Source organism: Balaenoptera musculus, chromosome 7, assembly GCF_009873245.2.
Source record: "Balaenoptera musculus isolate JJ_BM4_2016_0621 chromosome 7, mBalMus1.pri.v3, whole genome shotgun sequence".
NCBI lineage: Eukaryota > Metazoa > Chordata > Mammalia > Artiodactyla > Balaenopteridae > Balaenoptera > Balaenoptera musculus.
Window position 1 is genome coordinate 113,193,772 of NC_045791.1, and position 24,544 is coordinate 113,218,315.

The following is a 24,544-nucleotide window of genomic DNA, read 5'->3' on the forward strand; positions in this document are numbered from 1 at the left end:
TTACAGACGCTGAGTCAGGGAAGCAGCAGATTTACGGTCACTCAGAGAGACCAGGCATCTGCGTGGACATTGGGTTAGAGGCTGCAGTACAGGAGATGCCCCATTTCCAACAACAACAGAAGATGACATTTCGGGGTATAAACGGAGTGAGAAATGCGAAACCCTATGTGAGGCAAACTCTGAAGGTACCTCAGAGACACCCTGGCCTTGGAAGGACAGAAGAAATCCCACGTTCCAGAGGAAAACGATCTCATAAGACAGTTCTCTATAAGTAGCTTTGTAAATTTAACGTAATCCTTATGAAAGTACCAGAGTGTTTTTCCCCCCTCTGGATCTAAACAAGCTAATTATAAAGTTCATATGAAGTGGGGGGGTGGGGGGGAAGGGCAAAAACAGCCGGGAAAACCCTTCAAAGAAGAGAAACGAGGAGGGTCTAGGCCTCTTCCTCTGAGTCTGTTGTTGGACCACCAGGCCCCAGGCTAAATGCAGGCAGGCAGGCGCAGGGTCACGGGACCCCCAGAGACAGACCCGCGTGCCTGGAGAACCAAGTCCATGATGAGATGGGAAGAGCTGGGCTTGTGAGCAAACGTGACAACCAGTTAACGCTCAGAAAGAGACCAAATCGAATGCGTATGTCACACTAGACACAAGACAAATTCCAAATGGATCCAAGAGCCAAGCATGAAAAATGAAACAAGTTCTAGAAACAATGGGTGAATTTCTTTGTAACTGGGGAGTGAGCAGAATCTTCCTCAACATGATTTAAAATCCAGGAGCAAGAAAAGACAAAATACTTGCTGGGAAAAAAAAAATGTAACATTTAACATTTTCAAAAGTATCTGCAACTTGAGACAGGAAGCAGAGCAGTGCCGGGGGGGTGGGAGGGGGGTGGGGGTGGGGGTGGGTAGAGTGGGAGTGGCTTAATGGGTACGGGGTTTCTCCTTGGGGTGACAGAAGTGTCCTGGAAGTAGACAGAGTTGATGGTTGCACGACACCGAGAATGTACTAAATACCACTCAACTGTACACCTGTGGACACTGTGGAATAGTGAAGTTCATGTTGTAACCGTGCATTTCACCTCCATGAAAGGTGGTCACTGAAAATCAGGAATACTAGGATTAATGTTTATAATTCGAAAGAACTTAAAAGCTTCGAAAGTCGAGAAGAAAAAGACAAAAAAAGAGAAATGCAGGGACTTCCCTGGTGATCCGGTGGTTAACACTCCACGCTTCTTCCACTGCAGGGGGCGCGGGTTCAATCCCTGGTTGGGAAACTAAGATCCCGCGTGCGGTGTGGCGCAACCAAAAAAAAGAAATGCGTGCAGGATCTCATTTCTCACCGATCAGGTTGGCCCAGATCCAAATCTGACAACAGACTCTTGGTGGTGGAGGCAAGTCCCCTCACACAACACTGCTGGGAAGCAAAATGGCACAGTCCCTTGGGGGAGGGGCAACACTTGGACAAGTCATAGATGCATTTACCCTCGGACTGGCTACTTCTGAAAATCTATCCCAGAGCTACGCTGGCCAAAGTCCAAAACGCCATGTACATAAAGTTATTCATTGTGACATTATTTGATCAGCAAAAGACTGGAAACAACCCAGATGCCCAGCATCAGGGTGTCTGCTGGAAAAACCATGGCAGGGCTGCCTGGTGGGGCACTCAGCAGCTGGGCTATACACCCACGTGGAGCAAAATTTATCTTGTTTTACACTTAAAAAAAAAAATAAATTTATTTATTTATGTTTATTCATTTATTTTTGGCTGCGTTGGGTCTTTGTTGCTGTGTGCGGGCTTTCTCTAGTTGTGAGGAGTGGGGGTTACTCTTTGTTGTGGTGTGCAGGCTTCTCATTGCGGTGGCTTCTCTTGTTGTGGAGCATGGGCTCTAGGCACATGGGCTTCAGTAGTTGTGGCACGTGGGCTCAGTAGTTGTGGCTCGCGGGCTCTAGAGTGCAGGCTCAGTAGTTGTGGCGCCCGGGCTTAGTTGCTCCACGGCATGTGGGATCTTCCCTGACTAGGGCTCGAACCTGTGTCCCCTGCATTGGCAGGCGGATTCTTTTTTTTTTTTTTAACTTATTTATTATTTATTTATTATTTATTTTTGGCTGTGTTGGGTCTTCGTTTCTGTGCGAGGGCTTTCTCTAGTTGTGGCAAGCGGGGGCCACTCTTCATCGCGGTGCGCGGGCCTCTCACTATCGCGGCCTCTCCTGTTGTGGAGCACAGGCTCCAGACGCGCAGGCTCAGTAGTTGTGGCTCACGGGCCTAGCTGCTCCGCGGCAAGTGGGATCTTCCCAGACCAGGGCTCGAACCCGTGTCCCCTGCATTGGCAGGCAGATTCTCAACCACTGCACCACCAGGGAAGCCCGGCAGGCGGATTCTTAACCACTGCGCCACCAGGGAGGTCCCTTGTTTTACACTTTTGACAATAGGGTCATGTAGGATGTTTTGCATAAGCAAAGCTAACTTAAGAAAACAGTCAATTTTTTTTTTTTTAAATTTTTTTATTTATTATTTTTATTTTTGGCTGTGTTGGGTCTTCGTTTCTGTGTGAGGGCTTTCTCCAGTTGCGGCGAGTGGGGCCACTCCTCATCGCGGTGCGCGGGCCTCTCAGTATCGCGGCCTCTCTTGCTGCGGAGCACAGGCTCCAGACGCGCAGGCTCAGTAGTTATGGCTCACGGGCCCAGTTGCTCCGCGGCATGTGGGATCTTCCCAGACCAGGGCTCGAACCCATGTCCCCTGCATTGGCAGGCAGATTCTCAACCACTGCGCCACCAGGGAAGCCCAAGAAAACAGTCAATTTTTAAAAATTAAACAAATGAGTTTCTCTATCAAGTTGGTGACATAAGCACCCAGAGAAATCAATTATTCCAACTATATTTTAACTTTACATCTTCAATGAGAAAGCTGTAAAAACAGCAAAAAATTCAAACTTCAATCAGTAGTCTTATTGTTAATAACAATATTATTATTCTCAAATAATCATACGTATCCTGTAGGAGAAAGCAAATAATGATAAACAGGATTTTCATCTTAAAAGAGGTAAAATCAAAGAATTTAAGTAAAAAATTTTATAATCTTAAAATTTGAATTGGAAACCTAAGTGTGGATGCACAATTTTTTTTCTTTCTTAAAAAATGCATGTATCCCATGCTAAAGGAGTTGAGAGTGAAGGGTTGTGATCTCTGCAATGAGATCTCAAATAGTAAAGTGGAAATAAGTGAGAAAATAATTTATAAAGGGATTTTCCAGTTCTGCCCGGGGCCTCTCAGTCCCACCCCCACTGGAGAGAAGGAGGTTCTGAGGCAGGAAGTGGGTACAGAGGCCATCAGGGGCTTGAGGGGCTCCATCCAGCCAACTATCACATCATGTGGGCCCCTCCCATCTGTCAAAGAAAAAGACTGGACTTGCCTAGCTCACGTCGAACATACAAAAAGTACTGGGTTCATAACAGAAGCAGGAGGGGCGGTGGGGGTGTGAGTGGTGTGAGAAGGCTGGTCGGGCGGCCAGCACCGTTGTCCCTGGCACACTTGTTCTAAAACCCGATGATCAAAGGGGAAGAGAGAAGCGTTTCTGCTGGCTTTCTGGTGTGAACTTATTTCAGAGGAACCAAACTGAGCCTAATTGGATGGATGGAAGATCTTCGGAGAATTCCGCCACTGAATGCAGGACAGGCTTAGAAGACGGCCCTTCGGCAGCTCTGATGGGGGAGCTGGTTCAGGCGGGGGTCACCCACAGGCAGGCCGGTTGATAGACGCTGAGAATAAAGAGGGCAGGCTGCACTGTCTGAGCCTGTTAAGTTTAGCATCAGCCACGTGAGACAGGCAGATGCCGCACAGGAAGACCCGGACAGCCCTTAGGAAGTGTGATCCAACCTCCAGACTACAGCAAACAGAGGGGTTAGAGGGACAATTCAGACACCGCGAGGAGCCCAGAGGAACCCAGGATCCAGACTGGGGACGCCTCCCAGCTTCCCAACAATCAGTGGCATGGGGGGCGGGGGAGGAAGAGGAGGACCAGGTGACCATGTCAGTTATTTGCTCTTCATCTCTCAGCTCTCAGCCCCACCCTTCCTGCTCCGCTCTGGGTGCTGCCCTCCTAGCCCGCTTCCAGCTGTGAGCAGGCAGCAGCCTGGGATGCAGGAGGGAGAGAGTGGGGCTTCCTTGGTGCTCCCAGCTGCTCTCAGCCTCATTCCAGCAGCAGAGACAGCTCTGGTCCCATCCTCCAGGCTCCCTCGGAGCTATGGTCTGAATGTGTTTTCCCTCAAATTCGTATGTTGAAATCCTAACCCCCAAAGTGATGGTAGGAGAAGGTGGGGCCTCTGGGAGGTGACTAGGTCATAAAGGCTCCACGCTCATGATTGGAACGAGTGCCTGCATAACGCAGACTCCAGAGAGCTAGCTCAGCCTTTCTGCATGTGAGGTCACAGTGGAGACGGCCGTCCATAAGCAAGTAGCCCTTGCCACCTAATCAGCCAGCAACCTGATCTTGGGCTTCCAGCCTCTAGAACCGGGACAAGTAAATTTCGGTTGTTTACAAGCCACCCAGTGGATGGTTATTTTTGTTATAGCAGCCTGAACGACTAAGTCAGAAAGTTGTTACCAAGAAGTAACAAGTATCTAAAAATGTGGAAGTGGCTTTGGAAATTAGAGGTTGGAAGAGTTTTAAGATGAATGTTAGAAAAAGCCTCCACTGCTGTGAATGGACTGTTCAGGGCAATTCTGGTGACCCAGGAAGAAAAGAGAGCTGTGGAGAAAGCTTCAGTGTTCTTAGAGAATACCTAAGTAATCCTGAACAAAATGTTGGCAGATATATGGGATGTGTTCATCTAAAACAATAAAACAGCCAGTTTTTACCAACAAAATGGGTTTATTATGGAGCAGCAAAGATTTGTGTTTCAGGACAGGTAACTGTGGCACAAGTCCACAGGCAAGTCCAGTAGGACAAAGGAGAGGAAACTCTTTTATAGAGGAGAAGGTAAGGTGGGAGGGGCTGTTATAAGCAAAAAAGTCCATTGGAGGAAAATGGGGGTCTAAAGTGTGGTGGCTTTTCATTGGCTGGGCTGTTGCCAGGCAGGGAGAAAATCTTCCTTCCTCCTGATGGTGGTAAAGGGCTTCTGGCCTAAGAGGCCAGGTGGTCTCCTCCTGTTGGGATCTGTGCTGACATCCAGTGGAGCTGGTGAGCGCTCCCTCTTGTGCCCTCCCCACTCCATTATTTTTTGTTTTTTGTTTTTGGCCGTGCTGCATCGCTTGTGGGATCTTAGTTCCTCGACCAGGGATTGAACCCAGGCCCTTGGCAGTGAGACCTCAGAGTCCTAACCACTGGACCACCAGGGAATTCCCTCCCCACTCCAGTTTCGAGAGCTTTCCCTTTACTAATTTTCACAGGTGCAAAGGCCAGTCTGCTGAGATCTCAGATGGAAATGGAGGTCATTGGAAACTGGAGGAAAGGCAATCTTTCTTAAAAAGGGACAAAGAGCTTGGCTGAACTGTGTGTCCTAGTTTTGTGGAAGGTAGAACTTGTGAGCAATGAAATTGGTTATTTGCCTGGAAATTTCCAAGCAAAGTGCAAGTGTTGAAGCATGAGGGGCCTTGTTCCTCTTGAACACTTAAGAGTAAAATGCAAGAAGACTTAAGGACAGAATTGTTAACCAAAAAGGAAGCCGACCTTAAAAATGTGGAAAATCCTCAGTCTATTGATATTGAAAGTAGTAAGAAAGCTTGTTGAGACAGATCAGGACGCGTGGGAGGACCTGACACGGAGGTTAGTACCGATCTGTCACGAGCTAGTTACCCACACAATGGGAGACCAGGCAGCCACCTAAACAGAAGCCTAAAGTCCACACAATGGAAAAATGTCTTCAAAGGCATTTCAGAGATTGTGGGGGTGACCCTTCCATCCAAGGCCCAGAGGATAAGGCTCTGCTCCCCACATTCCTGTGCCACAGCAGACGTGGCGGCCCCCCCCGGAGGGCACAGCTGCAAACTTGGCTGGAATCGGTGTTTGGCTTCCACAAGGTACCATCTCTGCCAGCATGCAGAATGCAAAAGCCCTGGAGGCCTTGCTACCTTCCCTCAGTTTTGAAGGATGGAGCCACCTGGAGCCTCAGGTTCATGACCCAGGCAGAGACCCACACCCTGCAAGGGGTGCAGAGCCCCCGTTAGGGCGACCCCGGGTGGGCAGAACCTGGGGAGAGCCGCAGGCACATGACTCCAACCCCTGAGAACTGTGGTGACGGCTGCACCCGGCAAAGCTGGGGCGGGGGGGGGGGAGGGCAGGACCACCCCAGGGGGGCCCGGAGGACACACACGGAGCCACAGAGGATCGTTCCTCTTAAGCCTTAAGGTTTTGGACTTGCTCAGGACCTGTCACGCCTTCTTCTTTCCTATTTCTCCCTTTTGGAAAGGGAGTGTCCATCCACTCCTCTCCTGTCGTTGACTTTCGGAGGCAAGTAACTTGTCCGGTTTCCCAGGTTCGCAGCTGGAGGGACGAACTGTGCCTGAGTCTCTGCTGACCTGACTCTCTCGGCGAGCCCAGCCCGGCCACCACGTCCACCCTGCACGCAGGGGGCCGGCCGCCTTCCTCACGCTCCGGCCACACTCCTCTGAGGGTTCAGCACCAGCCCCGGTCCCTCCTCTGCGCTCCCAGGTACTGACAACCCCCGCGGTGGTGCCTTTTGTCCCCAGGGTGTGTGACAAGGGGATGTATGGCTGCAGACACTGACCCCTGCTCTTGAGCGCGGCCTCCTTTCACCCCGTGTCTACGTTCCTGGTGAGGCTCCTGATACCGTGCTGTGCTCCGGAAAGGAGAAAGGCGCTGTTTTGCTTTTACACACATGCTGAAGTGTTCCAGAGAAGTGACACTGTGTGTGGAATTCGCTTTAAGATGCTCCAGCCACAAAAAGGGGGCAAGAGCAGACGGAAGCACCGGTGTGGCCACACGCTGGCAGGAGCTGGAACGGGGTGAGGTCCAGGGGTCAGTGTATGTCTGGAAACTTCCATCGTAAACAAACAAATGAAGGTGATATTATATTGCCGAGAATAAATCCAATTTACAGAATGATGATAAATTCACTACCATCCTCTTGCCTTGGGAACACCCTTCGTCCATATGGAAATGAGGTCCTTATACTCTCAGCTCTTTAAAAATAAAGGAAAATTAACTGCAATCCTTTTTGTCCTACCTTTGTCTTCACCTTGTTACTGACTACTGTAGATTTATTAATATTTTCAGATCTTGTCAAAATTGCACAAAGGAAAGGAGAGTCACCCCTTTTCAATTTTTTAGGGAAATGACTCTGAAAACAAATAGTCACCAGCAGATGAAAGAAACGTAGTCTACGCAAGTGATAATATTCAAAATGCTCAGCCATAAAAATAAAGGCCTTTTATTTGGTTTTTCTGTGCCATTACAGGAACACGTGGCAACACCCTTGAACCCATGGTGACCTGTGGCCACACCCACACCTGCTGCGGCGTCTGCTGAGAAGCCGAAGTGTCACCACACAGGCCGGCCCCGCCGGGACTCAGCTCTACCTGGGGTCATGGGGTCACCTTCTTGTAGGTGACGTGCAGATGCTGAGTCAGGGGCTGCGTAGTGGTTGCCATGGAGACCGTCTGTTCAAGTTTGCCTTCGGAATTCAGCCTGAATTTTCGGGTAATCTGAGCAGAACAAAACAAATACAAAACACCTTAATTTTACCTTCCAAAGATTCAACAACCGCTGAGGTGCCACCACAGGCCACACGCTCCCGCGGCAGCTGCAACGTTTCACCTCAGTGGTCAGGGGCTTGTGAGCCAGGCAGTGTCCCCGCCAGGGGGTGCCAGACACTCGGCCGGCAGCCGTGACGGGCGTCCTGAGCCCTGGCCCGCGCCCTCTCCCTGCCGCTCAGCTGTTCCCAAAAGACCGAGGTGAGCACGGGCGTCAGTCTCGCCGTCTGACTAGGGGCCGACTGTCCAGCGCGCCCCTCTCCACACAGCTGGAACTGATGTCAGATGTGTTCTCAGAAGACTCGGTACCAGCACTTTTGGAACCCCCGATTCATCAGGGCCAATTACGGCAGCTGCTTCTAACAGGAACACAGATCTGCAGCATCCGAGCCCCCGATGAGAAAACGGGTTTGCCTGGAATGTCTGTGAGCAGAGGGTGAAAGCCCGACGACTGTGGAAGCCGCCTCCAGGGGTGGCTACCTGGCGCCAGAACTGGCAGGGGTGGGGGCCCACGAGCGCCAGAACCCGTGCTGGCCAGGCCCCAGCGACTGTCGGGCAGAGAAGAGAGGAAAGCCAGATTCCAGAGCCTGTTTAAAGCAGCCAGGCTGCAAGGCCAAGGCCTCAGGGGGAAGGGCGTGCAGGGGAGAGACCCAGCTCAGAGCAGCCGTCCCCTCTCAGAGGCCACCCAGAGGCTGGTGAGCCGGGTGGGTGCGCCCGACCCACGGGGCTGCACGGCACAGGCCACCCCCTGGAACCGCTAGAAGGAGGCGTCTAGAAGGAGGGGCCGCAGAAAACCGCCCGGCTGTCGGTCAGGACCCCCTCAGGGCCGCACCCCAGGAGTAAGAGTTCCCCAGAAACAGACTGGGAAGTCCAGTTTCAAAGTAGTGCTGTCTCTGTGGACAGGATCTGCCCTTCCTGGACAAACCAGCAGAAGCGCAAGAACTGCCCTTTGGTGGGAGACAACATCAAACAAGGCCTCAAGTCACCCACGGTTTTCACGCGCGATGTCTAGAATTCAAGAAATTCAACAGAAGGGATGGAAACTAGAAGACAGTGGAAGGACATCTTCAAAGCAATGAAAATAGCTGTCCCCCTGGCATTCTGGCTGCAGTGAAAATACCTTTCAAAAGTGAAGGCAAAATAAAGACATTTTTAGACAAAAAATTCACAGAGAATTCACCGCCAGCAGGACTTCCCCCCCTTCTTTACACAAAACACTAGAGGAAGTTCTTCAGGTTTTAAGGAAAAGGGTGGAAGCAGAGATGCAGGAACGAAGGAAGAGCAGCAGGAGGGGTGAACGCGTGGAAAACCGTGCGGAACCCGAGGCTGGAAGTGAGGGTGAGCTGTCACGTATCCAGCCTCGTGGGGTCTCGTGTGCATGCGTAGCTACAACACGGGACGGCAGACGCAGAGGCGGGAGGAGGACACAGAGTCAGTGTCCTACGTCCCCGCTACTCGGTGGGCTCCAGGCACCAGCCCCACCTGGGCGGCTGCTGGAAATGCAGAGTCTCAGGCTCCGCCCCAGACCTGGTGCCTCAGAATTGCCACCCTGAGCCCCAGGGACCACCCCGCATGGTGGTCCGAGCGGCCCTGTCCTAAGGTCCTTGCCACCGTCCACAGGTGTCAAAGGTCAACGTGCTGTCCTCGCCACGGTAACCGCTGAGGACGAGGGGGGGGGGGGCTGCAGAGGGCAGGACGGGGGGGGCGGGGCGGGCAGGACGGGGGGGTGGCGGGGGGGGGGGGGGGACGGGCAGGACGGGGGGGGACGGGGGGGCGGGCACAGCCCCAGACGAGGCGGACAAACAGAAAGCAGACGGGTGGCGGGCCAACATTCTCACACTGGGCTCGCTTCTTCAACTCCACAGCCTTTGTTCTGGAATTTAATTGAAAAACAAAGTCAAGGCTCTTACCCTTGAGACCACTGTGCAGAGGAAGCAGAAGTGCAGCGGAGAGAAACAAAGCCCGCGTTGCCCGCGCCACGGGCCACGTGCTCAGCTTCCGCAGGACAGCGGCCGCCTGGCCTCAGAGCCCGCGGCCCGCGGGGGGCCTGCTCCCCGGATGCCCCACCACCGACGCGGGACACGGGCTCTCGCCCTCACGACGGACGCCCGGTGCCACACGTGCCGGGGCAGCGCGGGCGGGGGCAAGGGGAATGCCTCCCCGGGGACCCGATGGCGGGCCCCCCGCGCCCCGTGAGCCTTTCCACGTTACAGGGGAGACACTGCGTATCTCTCACGCGGAGCCCGCCCGACGGGCCGAGGCTGCGGTCACCCCCGAAAAGCCGCACCTGAGGACGGACGACCTGGCTTCCGGTGCGGCCCTGCACCCCCCGTGCCGCCTCCGCGCTGCCGCGCCGGCTGCTGGCCACGCCGCGAGGACGCAGCCCATTTCACCGCGTGCTGAACCGAGGGCCGCCTCTCCCTCGGCCTTCGGCTCTGCTTCTTCGTGCCGAAGTCCGTGAACATCCGGTAACAGCCACCGGGCGGCAAGACGCAGGGCAGCAGAAGGCGGGAGACGGTCACGGGGGAGACCCCACGGCGGAGACGCTGGTCCCCCACGACCTCCCCAGGTCCCAGCGAGAGGCTGTGTGAGGGCTGCCCGGCCGCCGCAGCACACGCGCGGGGCTGTGTCCAGCGTGGTGCCCTCAGCGACGACACGGCTCCTGCAGCGTGCCCCCGTGCCCGGGAACCACCCGTTAGGTTCCTCTGGCCTTGGCGGCCTCTTGGATGAAATTTCTTGTGCTATTTTCCTCTTCAAATGAAAGTTATTTGGAAGAACTTAAAGTTGAGGCAGGTCGTAGATGGCATCGCTCAGGCTCAGAACCAGACCTCTCGGGGTGCCCACGGCCTCTGCTGGCAGTGATCCCGAGGTCACGCCACGTCTACCCTCAGGATGAGAATCCACCTGAGCTGCAGACTGACCCTCGTTTAAACAGGTTTAAACAAGGTGGGGTTGGAAGCAACTGTTTGCCTTTAAACCGTCAAAGCGGAGCCTGTCGGGGCCACTGGGTAAGCAGAAGCTGCGGGGGCCGCATTCTGGAGAGAAGCCCGCACAGCTGGGGCCCAACTCCGACGGCAGAGGCAGGTTAGGAGGCCAAGGAGCCTCTGAACACAGAGACAGAGGCCATCTTGACAACAACACGAGTTCTTACTTTAGCCAAGTGTGCTCACTTTTCCTCGACTGCACAGACCAAAGAGAAATATTACTGCAGAGAGAAGCTTGATGTGAGAACTTCTTGATGTTTTAATGATTTCTCAAACTGTTTTTTTTTTCTTGTTCCTGTTATGTCTTTTCCAGTAGGGAAAAGGTGGAGAAGGAAAGGCCAGGAGAGAGTAAGATGGATTTGACTTTGTTTTAGGTCCTAAAATAAAATACCGAGAAGCCACCCCGTACAACACTTGAGGCATCAAGGAGGGGGCTGAGTCACGAAGAAAGGGGCTGAGTTTGATAAACAAGGACATCAGGACACTTGGAGAATTACAGACAGTGCAGGCCTCGCGTTTCTCTCACTGACTTGCAAGAGGGAGGGGATGTATGTATATGTACCGCTGACTCACTTCACTGTACAGCAGAAGCTAACACAACATGGTACAGCAACTCTACTCCAACTAAAAAAAAAAAGAATTAGAACAGATGCAGGCTGCTTGCTGCCAATACCGGCTCCTTTCCCCTCCTTTGCCCCCTGCTTTATTGAGATATAACTGACATGTAACACAGTATAGGTTTAAGTTGAAACATGATGATTTGATACATGTGTATATGGCGAAATGTTTACCGCAATAAGGTCAGTTAATACATCCATCACCTCACAGTTATGTCTTTTTCCTCTTAGCAAATTTCACTAATACAACAGAGCCCTGTCAACTCTAGTGCCGCGCTGTCCATCTTACACCTGGACGTTCACACCCACTGAGCAACACCTGCCCATTTCCCCCACCTGAGCCCCCGTAACCAGCATTCTACTCTGTTTCTGTGAGTTTTCTTTCTTTTTTTTAAATTTCACATATACTGGGCTGGCCAAAAAGTGCCTTCGGTGTTTAAGTAAAAATAAAAGACACATTTTTCATTTTTACCAAGAACTTTATTGAACGACGTTTTCACCCTTTTGTTCCACTACCTTCTGCCATTTTTCAGGCACCTTCATAATCTCACCTTCCCAAAACTTTTTACCTTTTTGAGCAAAGAACTGTTCCAGGTGCCTTTTACAGTCTTCAAGGGAATTGAAATTTTTTCCATTAAGAGAATTTTGTGAAGACCTAAATAAATGGAAATCCGAAGGTACAATGTCTGGTGAATACGATGGATCAATCAGAACTTCCCAGCCAAGATGTAACAGTTTTTGCCTGGACATCAAAGAAACATGCCGTCTTGCATAATCCTGATGGAAGATTATGCATTTTCTGTTGACTAATTCTGGACACTTTTTGTTGAGTGCTGCTTTCAGTTGGTCTAATTGGCAGTAGTACTTGTTGGAATGAATCGTCTGGTTTTCCAGAAGGAGCTCATAATACAGGACTCCCTTCCAGTACCACCATATACACAACATCACCTTCAGACCGGACTTTGGTGTGGTTGGTGGTCGTTTATTTCCCTTGCCCCACGATCTCTTCCCTTCCACATTATTGTACAGTATCCACTTTTCATCACCTGTCACAATTTGTTTTAAAAACGGAACACTTTCATTACATTTAAGTAGAGAATCGCACGTGGAAACACGGTCAAGAAGGTTTTTTTTTGCTTAACTTACGTGGAACCCAAACATCAAAGTGATGAACATAACCAAGCTGGTGCAAATGATTGTCAGCGCTTGATTTGGATATTTTGAGTATGTCGGCTATCTCCCGCGTGGTATAATGCTGATTGTTCCTAATTAATGTCTCGATTTGATCACCATCAACTTCAACTGGTCTACCCGACCGTGGAGCATTGTCCAGCGAGAAATCTCCAGCGTGAAACTTTGCAAACCACTTTTGACACGTTTGATCAGTCACAGCACCTTCTCCATATATGGCACAAATCCTTTTTTTGCATTTCGGTTGCATTTTTACCTTTCTTGAAATAATAAAGCATAATATGCTCAAAATGTTGCTTTTTTCTTCCATCTTCGATATTAAAATGGCTATACAAAAATTCACCAATTTTGATAAGTATTTACTTATTTATTTATTTGGCTGCGTTGGGTCTTTGTTGCTGCGCTCGGGCTTTCCTCTAGTTGTGGCGAGCGGGGGCTACTCTTCGTTGCGGTGTGCGGGCTTCTCATTGCGGTGGCTTCTCTTGTTGCAGAGCACGGGCTCTAGGCACGCAGGCTTCAGTAGTTGTGGCACGCAGGCTCAGTAGTTGTGGCTCGCGGGCTCTAGAGGGCAGGCTCAGTAGTGTGGTGCACAGGCTTAGTTGCTCCACAGTATGTGGGATCTTCCCAGGTCAGGGCTCGAACCCATGTACCCTGCATTGGCAGGCGGATTCTTAACCACTGTGCCACCAGGGAAGTCCCAATAAGTCTTTTTATAAATGCACGCTGGTATGACAGCTGTCACGCACAATCTAACAAAATTGTTTTGAATGAAGTTAAAGACAACTAAGTGCTAGTAGAGCCCTCTTAAGGAAAAAAATGAACGAACATTTTGGCCAACCCAATACAAAACATTCCAGAAAGAAATTAAAGAAGACATAAATAAATGGAAACACATCCCATGTTCATGGATTGGAAGACTTAATATCATTAAGAAACAAATACTACCCAAAGAGACCTACAGAATTAACAAAATTCAAATCAAAATGCCAATGATATGTTTTGTAGAAATAGAAAAATCCATCCTAAAATTCATATGGAATCTCAAGGGACTCTCAACAGATTTCAAAACTTACTACAGAATGACAGTGACCAAAACAGCGTGACACTGGCATAAAAACAGACATATAGACCAATGGAACAGTTTTGAGAGCCCAGAAATAAATCCTTGCATATGCTATCAACTGATTTTCAACCAGGTTGCCAAGACCATTCAATGAGGAAAGGACAGCCTTTTCAATAAATGGTGCTGGGAAAACTGGATATCCCCTCGCCGAAGAATGAAACCGTACCCTTACCTAACATTAATACAAAAAACGAGTGAACAAAAAAACCCCTCAAAACGAATCACAGCCTTGAAGGTAAGAGCTAAAACTATAAAAACTCTTAGAAGAAAACATAGGGAAAGTGTAATGACATCGGATTTGGCAATGCTTTCCTGGATACCAATTTATAGCCAATGAAGAAAAAGCAGACAAACTGTAATTCATGAAAATTAAAAACTTTTGTGCATCAAAAGATACTATTTACAGAGAAAAAATACAACCCACAAAATAAGAGAAATATTTGCCGATCATATATCTGATAAGGGATTCATAAACAGAATAACAGAGAACTCCTAAAATTCAACAACAGCAAAAACAAAAAACAAACAACCCAATTCAAAAATGGGCAAAGGATTTGAATAGACATTTTTACAAAAACGATATACAAATGGCCAAGAAGCACATGAAAAGTTGCTCAATATCGCTATCATTTAGGGAAATGCAAATCAAAACTACAATGAGATACCACCTCTCACCCATTAGGATGAGTGATATCAAAAAACCAGAAAACAGCAAATGATGAGAATGCAGATAAATTGGAACCCCTGTGCACTGTTGATGGGAATGTAAAATGGTGCAGGTAAAGTGATTGTGCACTGTTGATGGGAATGTAAAACGGTGCAGGTAAAGTGGCGGGTCCTCAAAAGATTAAAAATAAAATGAACCACGTGACCCAGCAATTCCCCTTCTGGGGATACACCCCAAAGAACTGAAAGCAGGTCTTGAAGAGATATCTGTACACCCATGTTCACAGCAGCTTCATTCACAATAGCTAAAAGGTGGAAGCAACTCAGTTATCCATTGATGGATGAATGGAAAAGCAAATGTGGTCCATCCATACACTGGAATACTACTGAGCCTTAAAAAGGAGGGAAATTCTGACCCAGGCTACAACATGGATGAACCTTGAGGACACTGTGCTCAGTGAAATAAGCCAGATGCAAAAAGAAAAATAACTGTATGATTCCACTGATGTGAGGTACCTAAGAGGTCAAAATCAGAGAGATGGAAAGTAGAGAAGTGGCCGCCAGGGGGTCAGGGGAGGAGAGGACAGGGAGCTACTGTTTAGTGGGCCCGAGTTTCAGTTTTGCAAGGTGAATGTGTTCTGGAGATGATTAACAATGTGAATATATTTAAGTGTAACCTTAAAAATGGTTAAGATAATTAAGTTTTACGTATCTATTTTTCCACAATAAAAAATACTGAAGAAGAAAAAAAAGTTGGGGGTGAAATAAACTCAAAAGAAATATTGCCAGACCTATACTACAAGAAATGCCACTAATGCAGGTTTAGAATGAAGGGAAATGATACCACAGGAAACTCTACAGAAGGAGAAAAGAGCAACACAAAGAGAAACTAAGTGGGTAACTATAAGAGATTACTCCCCTGCCCCCCCCCCACTGTAATTTCTTTGAAAGTCAACCGATTATTTAAAGCAAAAATCCTAGTGTGAAGGTTTATAATGTATGTGGATACTTTTTATATGTAAAAGGTATGATGACAACAGCACAAAAGGAGGATAAATGTAATTCTACACAGCTGTAAGATTAACACACACGTGAAGTGGGAAATGTAACAGTGTATCACTGATTATAAACAGACTTTGATAAATTTAGCATGCATATTGTTAGCCTTAAGTTAACTATTAAAAAAAAAGATACAGTTAAGCTAATAGAAGAAATAAAACAGAATGCTAAAAATACTTAGTTAACCCAAGAAAACATACTGAAGGAACAAAAGAGGAACAAAGCCAAGAAAGAAGCAGACAAATCAAGATGGTGGATGTACAACCACCCATACAAATACTTATGTTAAACATAAATGAACTAAATACTCCAATTAAAATACAGAATTTTCCGACTAGAGAAAAAAAGCAAGACTCTATAAGAAATGTACTGTAAGTATAAAGACACAATTTGAATGTGAAAAGGGTAGGAAAAAAGATACACTGTATAAATGATAAGCATAAGAAAGCAGGTGCGGTTACATTAGTATCAGACAAAGCAGATTTCCAGGTATAGTATTACAAGCTATAAAGGACATTTCATAAATATAATACATATATCATCTGTATGCATCTAAATTACAGAGCTTCAAAATTATGAAGCAAAGATGGAACCAAAGAAAAGAACTGAAATATCTTCAGTCATAACTGGAGATTTTAATACCTCTCAGTAATTAGATACAACGAAGAACCCCCCCACCCCCAAATCCTCTAGTATACAGAAAATCTGATGACATTATCAATCAGTTTGACCTAACTGGCATTTTCAGTCCACTACAGCCAACAATTGTCAAATACTTATTCATTCTGAGTGCATATGAAATATTCACCAAGTTAGATCATATACGGGGCATAGAATAACTTTCAAACAGACCACGTTCTCTGGGTTTTATAGAACTGAATTAGAAATCATAGCAAGAAAGTCCTCCAATAGTTGGAAAATAAGTAACATTCTTCTAAATAATCCTGTTCAAGGAAACAAAATCATTGGAGAAATAAAATATTTTGAGTGAGGATAAAAATAATAAAAATGGGTTAAGGACTTCCCTGGTGGTACAGTGGTTAAGAATCGCCTGCCAATGCAGGGGACACGGGTTCGATCCCTGGTCCGGGAAGATCCCACATGCCACAGAGCAACTAAGCCCGTGTGCCACAATTACTGAGCCTGCGCTCTGGAGTCTGAGAGCCACAACTACTGAGCCCTTGCGCCACAACTACTGAAGCCCATGCGCCTAGAGCCCGTGCTCCGCAACAAGAGAAGCCACCACAATGAGAAGCCCGCGCACCGCAACGAAGAGTAGCCCCTGCTCGCCGCAACTAGAGAAAGCCTGCGCGCAGCAACGAAGACCCAACGCAGCCAAAAAGAAAGAAAGAAAGAAAGAAATTTATTTTTAAAAAGGGTTAAATATCAATGATCCAAATTTTTCCTTTAAGAAGCACCCCCCCACAAACCAAACAAACGAACAAACAAAAAACAAAACAAAGAGGAAGAAATTAAACCTGGAATGATTAGAATAAAATAAATAATATGACACAAAAATTTTCCAATTTACATATTTCAGTAATACATAAATCCGGTAATATAAAAAATGACAGATCATCACAATCAAAAGGGGTTTATCTGAAGAATGCATGGTTGGCTCAACATCAGAAAACCTATTACTGTAATTCATCATGAGCATCTGTCAGAACTTAATACCCATTTATGATTTTTTAAAACTAGCCATACAACCATATATAATAAACAACAAGGATTTACTGTATAGCACAGGGACCTATATTCAATATATTACAATAAACTATAACTGAAAAGAATTAAAAAAAGAATATACACATATATATGCATAACCGAACCACTTTGCTGTACACCAGAAACTAACACAATATTGTAAATCAATTATACTTCAATAAAAAAAAACTAGCAAGCTAACATCACACCCAGTGGTGAAAGACTGAACACCTGCTCCTAAGACAGAGAACAAGGTACCAACGTCTATTCCCACTACTTTTACTGAATACTATACTGGTGGTCCTATCCAGTGCAGTTAATGCAGGAAAAGAAATAAAAGGAATCAGAATGGAAAAGGTACTGTCTAATAATAGCAAATGATATGATTGTCTATGCAGAAAATCCTAAGGAATCTGTTAAAAAACTACTAAAATAAATAAGTGAATTTAAGAAGGTTATATAAGATCAATCTACAAATATCAATTTTATTTCCATATACTACAAACAAATAATTGGAAAAATTTAAAAAATCACTTATAATAGCATCTAAAACCATGAAATTAGGAAAAATTTAACAAAATATGTGTACGGCTTGTACATTGAAAACTGCAAAACAATTTAGGGTGGAAAAAACCTAAATAAATGTAGACATTTACCTGATACTGATCACAAGACTAAGTTTGCTGAAGATGGCAGTTCCCCACGTTCATCTAGAAACTCAAGCAATCCCAGTAAAATTTTTTCTAGAAATTCACAAGCTGATTCTGAAATTCATATGGAAATGAGAAAGATCCTGGATAGCCAATTTTGGAAAAAGAAAAAGAAAAAAATTGGGTAACTTATATTACCCGATTTCAAGGATTAATACAAAGCTATCGCAATCAAGACAGCGTGGTACTGCTGTAAAGACAGCTTAGAGATCAATGGGATAGAACAGAGTCCAGGAAAAGAGCCACATAAATATAATGAGTTGATTTCCAATAAAGCCACCTACATACTTCAACAAATTAAGGATAATTTTCTTTTTAAAAAATGGTGCTGGGCGACTTCACTGGTGGCACAGTGGATAGGAATCCGCCTGCCAATGCAGGGGACACGGATTCGGTCCCTGGTCCAGGAAGATCACGTGCCGTGAAGCAACTAAGCCCGTGTGCCACAATTACTGAGCCTGCGCTCTAGAGCCCGCAAGCCACAACTACTGAGCCCACGTGCCGCAACTATTAAAGCCTGTGCGCCTAGAGCCCGTGCTCCACAACAAGAGAAGCCACCACAGGGAGAAGTCTGCGTACTGCAACGAAGAGTAGCCCCCGCTTGCCACAACTAGAGAAAGCCCATGAGCAGCAACAAAGACCCAACGCAGCCAAAAATAAATAAAATTGTAAAAAAATAAAGTAAAATAAAAATAAAGAAAATAGTGCTGGCACAACTGGATATCTATCTAGGAAAAAATGAAAGCATCTTGACCCCTACTTCACACCATACAAAAATATAAATTCCCAAATAATAAACCTTAAAGTAAAAGGAGACACTGTAAAAATTCTTGAAGAAAATGCAGGTGAAAGTGTGTGTTAGGCAAAAAATGTTAAGACAGGGCACAAAAAGCACAAACTGTAAGAGAAAAAACTGATAACAGAACTTCATCAAAAGTAAAACATTTTGTTAAAGCAATGAAATGGTAAGTTTTAAGTTGAGAGCACAGTCTTATCAACACGACTACCTGATAAAGGACTTGTGTCCAGAATACGTAACAAACTCTTACAGCTCCAAGATAAGGCAAACAAGCTGCTGGAGAAAAAGGACAAAGGATTTGAACGCTCACGTCATGAAACAAACAATACAACGGCACATAAGCATGTTGAAAGGCTGAGCCACATCACTCATCACTGGGAAAAGGTAATTAACACCTCACTGCAACGCCACTCGGTAGCCACCAGGACGGCCTAAGTTCAAGGCCCAGCCCGGGACAGGGTGTGCGCTGCTGCAGGGCAGGGCTACAGAGTGGCAACGAGAACCACAAAGCACTTAAGACTTCACCATGGAGTGTCCAAGGCCTCTGTGGTTGACGCCATAAAGAAACCAACTTTGGTATCTACTGAAATACACCGAACAAGATCCGAAATCCCTGCAGCGCACCCCCGTGCTGCTGTGCGCGGCTACCTGCGGGGTCTCTGGCGCCCATCACGTGAAAATAAAAGTAAGAGAGACTAACGGTCTACGCGTAAAAAAGGAAAGCTGTGACAGCACAAGAAAATGGAAGAATAATTTTATCCTTTTGGAGCAGAAGACATCTTCCTGAGCAAGAGCCCAAATTCATACGGCATTTAGGAAAAGACCCCGAGAGGCAACTAGAGAAAGATGTACAGCCTGTGGGTAGAAGACATCGTCAATCAGGCTAACCTAAGTCACCGGATGGGGGTGTTGTCACAGATACAGCAGACGACAGATTGATATCCACAGAACATAAAAAATCTCCCAGAAATCAACAAGAAAATGACACCTCGCAGAAAAACAGGCAATGACTCTGAACATCAAGTATCGGAACAAGAAATACAAACAACCAGTGAGCACGAAGAATGCCCCCTCACTCATAAGTTAAATTTAAAACACCAATGAGATACCACCTTTTATTTATCAGATTAAAAAAATCAGAAATCCTGAAAACACACCGCACTGGTCAAGGAGTAGGGAACAAGGTCCCCCCCATGCAATGCTGGTGGGGACATAATTGTTCAACAAACCTGAGGACAGCCAACCGCGCACGAGCAGGGATAGACAATCACATCACGGCCTGCGTGAGCACGAGAAAGAACCAGGTGACAGGAGACAGCCAGGCCTCCAGGATGGAGTGCAAAGGCAGGGGTGCCGCGCGGTCCCACCCGGGCTCACCTGCTCCACGTGGGGCTCCTTGGCGAAGGAGATCCTGGCAATGGAGTGGGACGCGATGCACAGCTCCTGCCCGTTCACCTCGCCCTCCTCCACCTCCACGATGCCTGCAAGGGACACCGTCAGTCCACGCAGCCTGCCCGGGGCTCCCGGCTGCCCTGCGCTGACCACCCTCCTTTGCAATCAAGGGCTCAACCAATCTGAACGTCACGGCCATTGAGGCAATAACTGCCCAGTCACCTGCGATGACCCCCCAGGTAGCAAGAGGGAAAAGACACAACTCCTCCTGCAGCCAGGGCAGGTGATCTCTGGGGGTCGCCCTGACCCTGGCCCTCCCACTCCCCCCAGCGATCTGACAGGAGGGACACGAGGCCAGGGGAATGGACGCCCCTCTGGCTGCCCACCGATCTCCAGGCTGCCAATACCCTGGGCAGCTCGGCTGGCCCTGACTGTCCACCTGCTTCCTGGAAGTGAGCGCTCACTTGAGCCGGTGAGCAAGGTGAAGGGTCACGTAGGTGGGTGTTGAGTAATTTCGAATTCATGAACCTGGTTAACTATTTTAGGATGAATTCCCCCTGGGGGCAAAGCAAACTTCCAGACATAACTTTTGCTCCCTGGTCTAGGTACCCCCCGAGCCCCACCTGCACGGGAAGCTGAGCGACAGCACAGATGTGAGCGCAGAGGGCCGGAGGTGAAGCCGGCCTGTTCCCACAGAGCCACTCCCGCAGCCCCCCGCCTGCCGGCCCCCCGCTCTCCAGCTCCCCCTGAGCCGTCCAAAGGCCCGACACTGTCCACCCTGAAAGGCACCCACGGGGCCACGTCTGCGGTGACATAGAAATCGGGGGGCAGATGCCACCCCACCTGCTGGCAGCACGCAGGGCACGTGGGTGGCAGGCAGGCCGGCAAGGGGAGTACCTGTGTTCTGGGCGCTGACGAAGGCCACCTTGTTGGTGTCGGGCTCCAGGCGGATGAAGCCACACTCCCTGTGCATGGGCTTGTGGGTGTCCGGGTGGAAGGCGTTGAACCTGGACGGGTAATGCGACAGGTGAAGCCCAGGTACCAGGTGCCCACCAGAGCACATGCCAGACTGTGGCCCGCCCCCTCCTCACTTGGCAAGCGTCCCACCCACTGAACGTGAAGCACTGCGTGGAAACACAGACACGTGTAAAGGGCGCCGTGCAGAGACACGGGAGACGACAGGTGCGGGCACCCCCGCTCCCCCGTCTCTCCTCCCTCCCCATCCTCCCACCAAGGCCTTTTCAGCCCCAGCACCGCACACACTTCTCGGCCTAAGCCCTCCACCCACACAGTAAAGTCCCAGCCAATGCCAGGCCTTCCCTCTTCTGAGCTATTATCTTGCTTAGGAGCCCAGTTAATTCATAGGGTAGGAGAACAGAGCGGGCGATGAGTCAGCGTCTTATCACCCGGCCACTGCTGCAAGTTCACGGTGGTGGTAAGAGCTGCCCCTCGACCCGAGAGCACCGACTCACAACTTCAACACCAACGCTTACAGTCTCACCAGCACGACGTGGGGGAATCTACGGCCGCTGCGGATGAGCTTCTGACAGGCTGGTGGTGTGGCTACGGCTTACACGCCCTCTTGCGACCACAACCCCTCACTGAGAAATACTTCTACTACATACACGTAGACCACGACATTGACCAAAATACGTATTTTGTATTCTATTTCATTTTTCTTTAATGTTAGTCACAAAACTGAGTGACCAGCATTAAAAGAAAATTAATTAATGCTAGTCATAAATGTCTCTAATGGGTTACAGCTCATAGTTTAAAAAGACTGCTTTCTATTAGGGGTTATTCTGCATTATCCAGAATTTCCACCTTTTGTTTATGTGCAGGATATTCTTTCCCTTCACCCATTCAGTCAAGAATAATGCAAAAAGGTATGAGACAAGGTATCCTCCGCCACCTCCCCACCACCCCACGCCCCGGGGTGCCCCCACCTAGCCGCCCTGCCCTGCGACCCGCTTCCTCAGGAGTGGCAGGGAAAAGCTTTGCTGCACGCTACGAATCTGAGAGCCACGATACACCAGCTTCTCTGAGCCCTCGGCTGGCTCAGGGGTAGGACTAAATGAAAGCCGGGCCCCCTATTTTCAGTAATCTTGGGGTGACTGATTTCCACACAGGAATACCGCAGGAGATGAAGGATTTAATTGAGCACACGCACTTATCTCCACGTTTGGATTACCGAGCCTGAGATTCTGTGGTCACCTTCACGTTGTCTAAGACACAAGAAGGTACCATTTCCATCCAGTGTGTGTCTCAGGTGCCGGTGCAGGGCAGGAAGAGGGCACCTTTCGGAAACAGACCACCAGGTGCCCTCTGTACCTTCCCACCTGGCGTTCACCTGTCTCATCTCAGAGAGCAGCGCGGCGGGCGGACTCACGAGAAGTTCAGCATGGGCTGGCCCACGTGCGAGATGTGCACCTCCTCCAGGTAGTGGAAGGGCTGCAGGGTCGGGAAGGTCCCGGCTCCCGGCGGGTCGGACAGCCAGGTGCCCAGCATCCAGGACAGCGGCTCCACCACGGGGTTCATTCTGGGGGGCTCTGAGGATGGAAGGGAGAGGGCGTCAGCGGCTGCCGCCAGCGGTTCCCGGCGAGCTTTGTGCGGATACTCACACTCCGTACTGGGGCAGGCCCCAGTCACTGCAGCTCACCCTGCGGGGCCCTGAACACACCACCAGCCACCTGTCAAGAGGGGGAGAAAAAGGCCAAGCAATTAGCAAACGTCATCTTGCCAGACGCAGCTTTGGAGCCCTGCAGCAGCCCGACACAGAGAAGAGAAGGAGAGGGCCTGGAGGGCAAGGAGAGCCCAGAGGCCCCGGGGCCTCCGAGGAGGGCTGGGAAAGCGGCAACGCCAGGCCCCACGCCGGGTGAGCGTGCCCTGGCACGGCGGCCTGGCGATGGAGGTGAAGGGCAGAAGGAAGATGCGGGGAGCGGAGCGGGGGGCTTCGGGGCCAGCAAGACGTGAGAGCGCACGGTGCGGGCGAGACGCGACTGTGGACTCAGCTTCCCGGGAGAAGCCGAGGGTCTGCCCCAGCGGCTCCCGGTGGGCCTCCTTTAGACCATTACCCAGACGGAAAGGACCCTCAGAAGGACCCACCGTCACTGAAGAGTGAAGGACGACAGCAAGGCCTTGAATGGGGGGGAGCCAGGTGGCAAGGCCCCAGCGACAGGACCGCGGGCGAGGGTCAGGTGGCCGCTCCCACTGCCAGGGGCTCCCAGGCAGCAAGCCCAGCCCCACGCCCCAGTCCTACCGGCCAGCAGTCAGGGGATGGAGGCTGACTAAGGACCACGTGCTGCTGAGCAGCTTTTCAGAAACGGGCTCACGCGATTCTCACGCCCGCCGTGTACGGTGGACTCGCCCTGAGACCACGGGAGGCGGGGCTGGCGCCCGCACCTGGCCCACCGGGGGCACAGGGACAGGTGGTCTGAGTCCCAGATGCAGCCAAAGTGCTCCTCCCAGTACGCCTGCTTCCCACACCCTGTCACGCCTCAAACCCAAGTGCTTTCAGGCAAACAGTGCAAGCAATACTAAGCAAAAGCAGAAGAGGAGAGAGGCCGGTGTCAGCTGAGCCGCGTGGGAGGCTACACTACTTTTTTTTCTTGGCCGCACCATGGGGCTTGCGGGATCTTAGTTTCCCTACCAGGAGTCGAACCCGGGGCCCTGGCAGTGGAAGTGCGGAGTCCTAACCACTGGACCACCAGGGAATTCCCAAGGCCACACTACTGATTTCTGGGTTCTATCAACAAGCTCCAAAATGCCAGAGCAAAGGAACCTGCTCCCCAGTCACACACACCAAGGGGACGGGAGTTCCGGAAGCATCTCGGCCTCTAAAATCACACAACCTTCGACTAGATTGAAAGCAGTCTGGGAGAATGACACCCAGGGGAAAAGGAGCTCGAAGGGCTCTGGTGGTGGAGAAGCGACAGACAGCATCTAAGAACAACTGGGGACCACAGAGGAGGGCCGAGCTCCCGGCCAGGCCTGGGCATGCGGCGCAAACCAGAGGGTGGGGAACAGGGACTCACACCTGTGACTTCTGAGCCTCACAAGGCAAAAAACGGGCAGGCTTCGGGGGGTGGGGCAGGGTGAAACTCCCCTTCTTCTCCAACCTGGCTATCTCTTCCGGTACTTCCTTTTCAAACTGCCCGTGGAAAGTTAGAAAGCGAGGATGGCAACACCGGAGCCTTGACTCATCAAACCTTCATAATTAGACAGCAAAAGAAATTTACATCAGGCTTCTAGTTACAATCTTTGATGGAAGCAAAGAACAGAGCTTCCGAATCATCAGTCTGGGCTCCAGCAGACCCTGCTGCTGCTGACTCTCGGGGACGCATGGCTCATTCATTCACCCGTGCGACGTGCCACACGATCGTCCAGGGAGAGGGGCCCAGCAGCCAGCGGACGGGAGACAGACACTCGTCCCGGCGAGGGGAGCCGGCTGGACACAAGGAGAAGTAGAAGGGGCGGAACCTCCCGGACACTAGGTGATGAGCCAGAAAGGGACCTGGGGGCTGTGGGGACCTTCTGCGATCTTACTAAGCGGGGCAAGTTTGGCCCCTGGTGGGCGGGGAGCAGAGCCCG

General features: G+C 49.5%; 1 protein-coding gene across 3 annotated transcripts in view; it reads right to left on the bottom strand.

Moving 5' to 3' along the window:
- Positions 1–7,368: 7,368 nt before the first annotated feature.
- THAP4 (THAP domain containing 4) overlaps positions 7,369–24,544 on the bottom strand; it is a 41,998-nt gene continuing 24,822 nt past the window's right edge. For all 3 annotated transcript variants that reach the window (XM_036857383.1, XM_036857385.1, XM_036857386.1), the window contains 4 exons: positions 22,344–22,503; positions 20,852–20,961; positions 19,940–20,043; positions 7,369–7,658 (listed from right to left, as the gene is read on the bottom strand). In XM_036857383.1, coding sequence (XP_036713278.1) covers positions 7,539–7,658; positions 19,940–20,043; positions 20,852–20,961; positions 22,344–22,503 — 494 coding nt within the window. In that variant the 3' untranslated portion in view covers positions 7,369–7,538. The remainder of the gene's footprint in view (positions 7,659–19,939; positions 20,044–20,851; positions 20,962–22,343; positions 22,504–24,544) is intronic.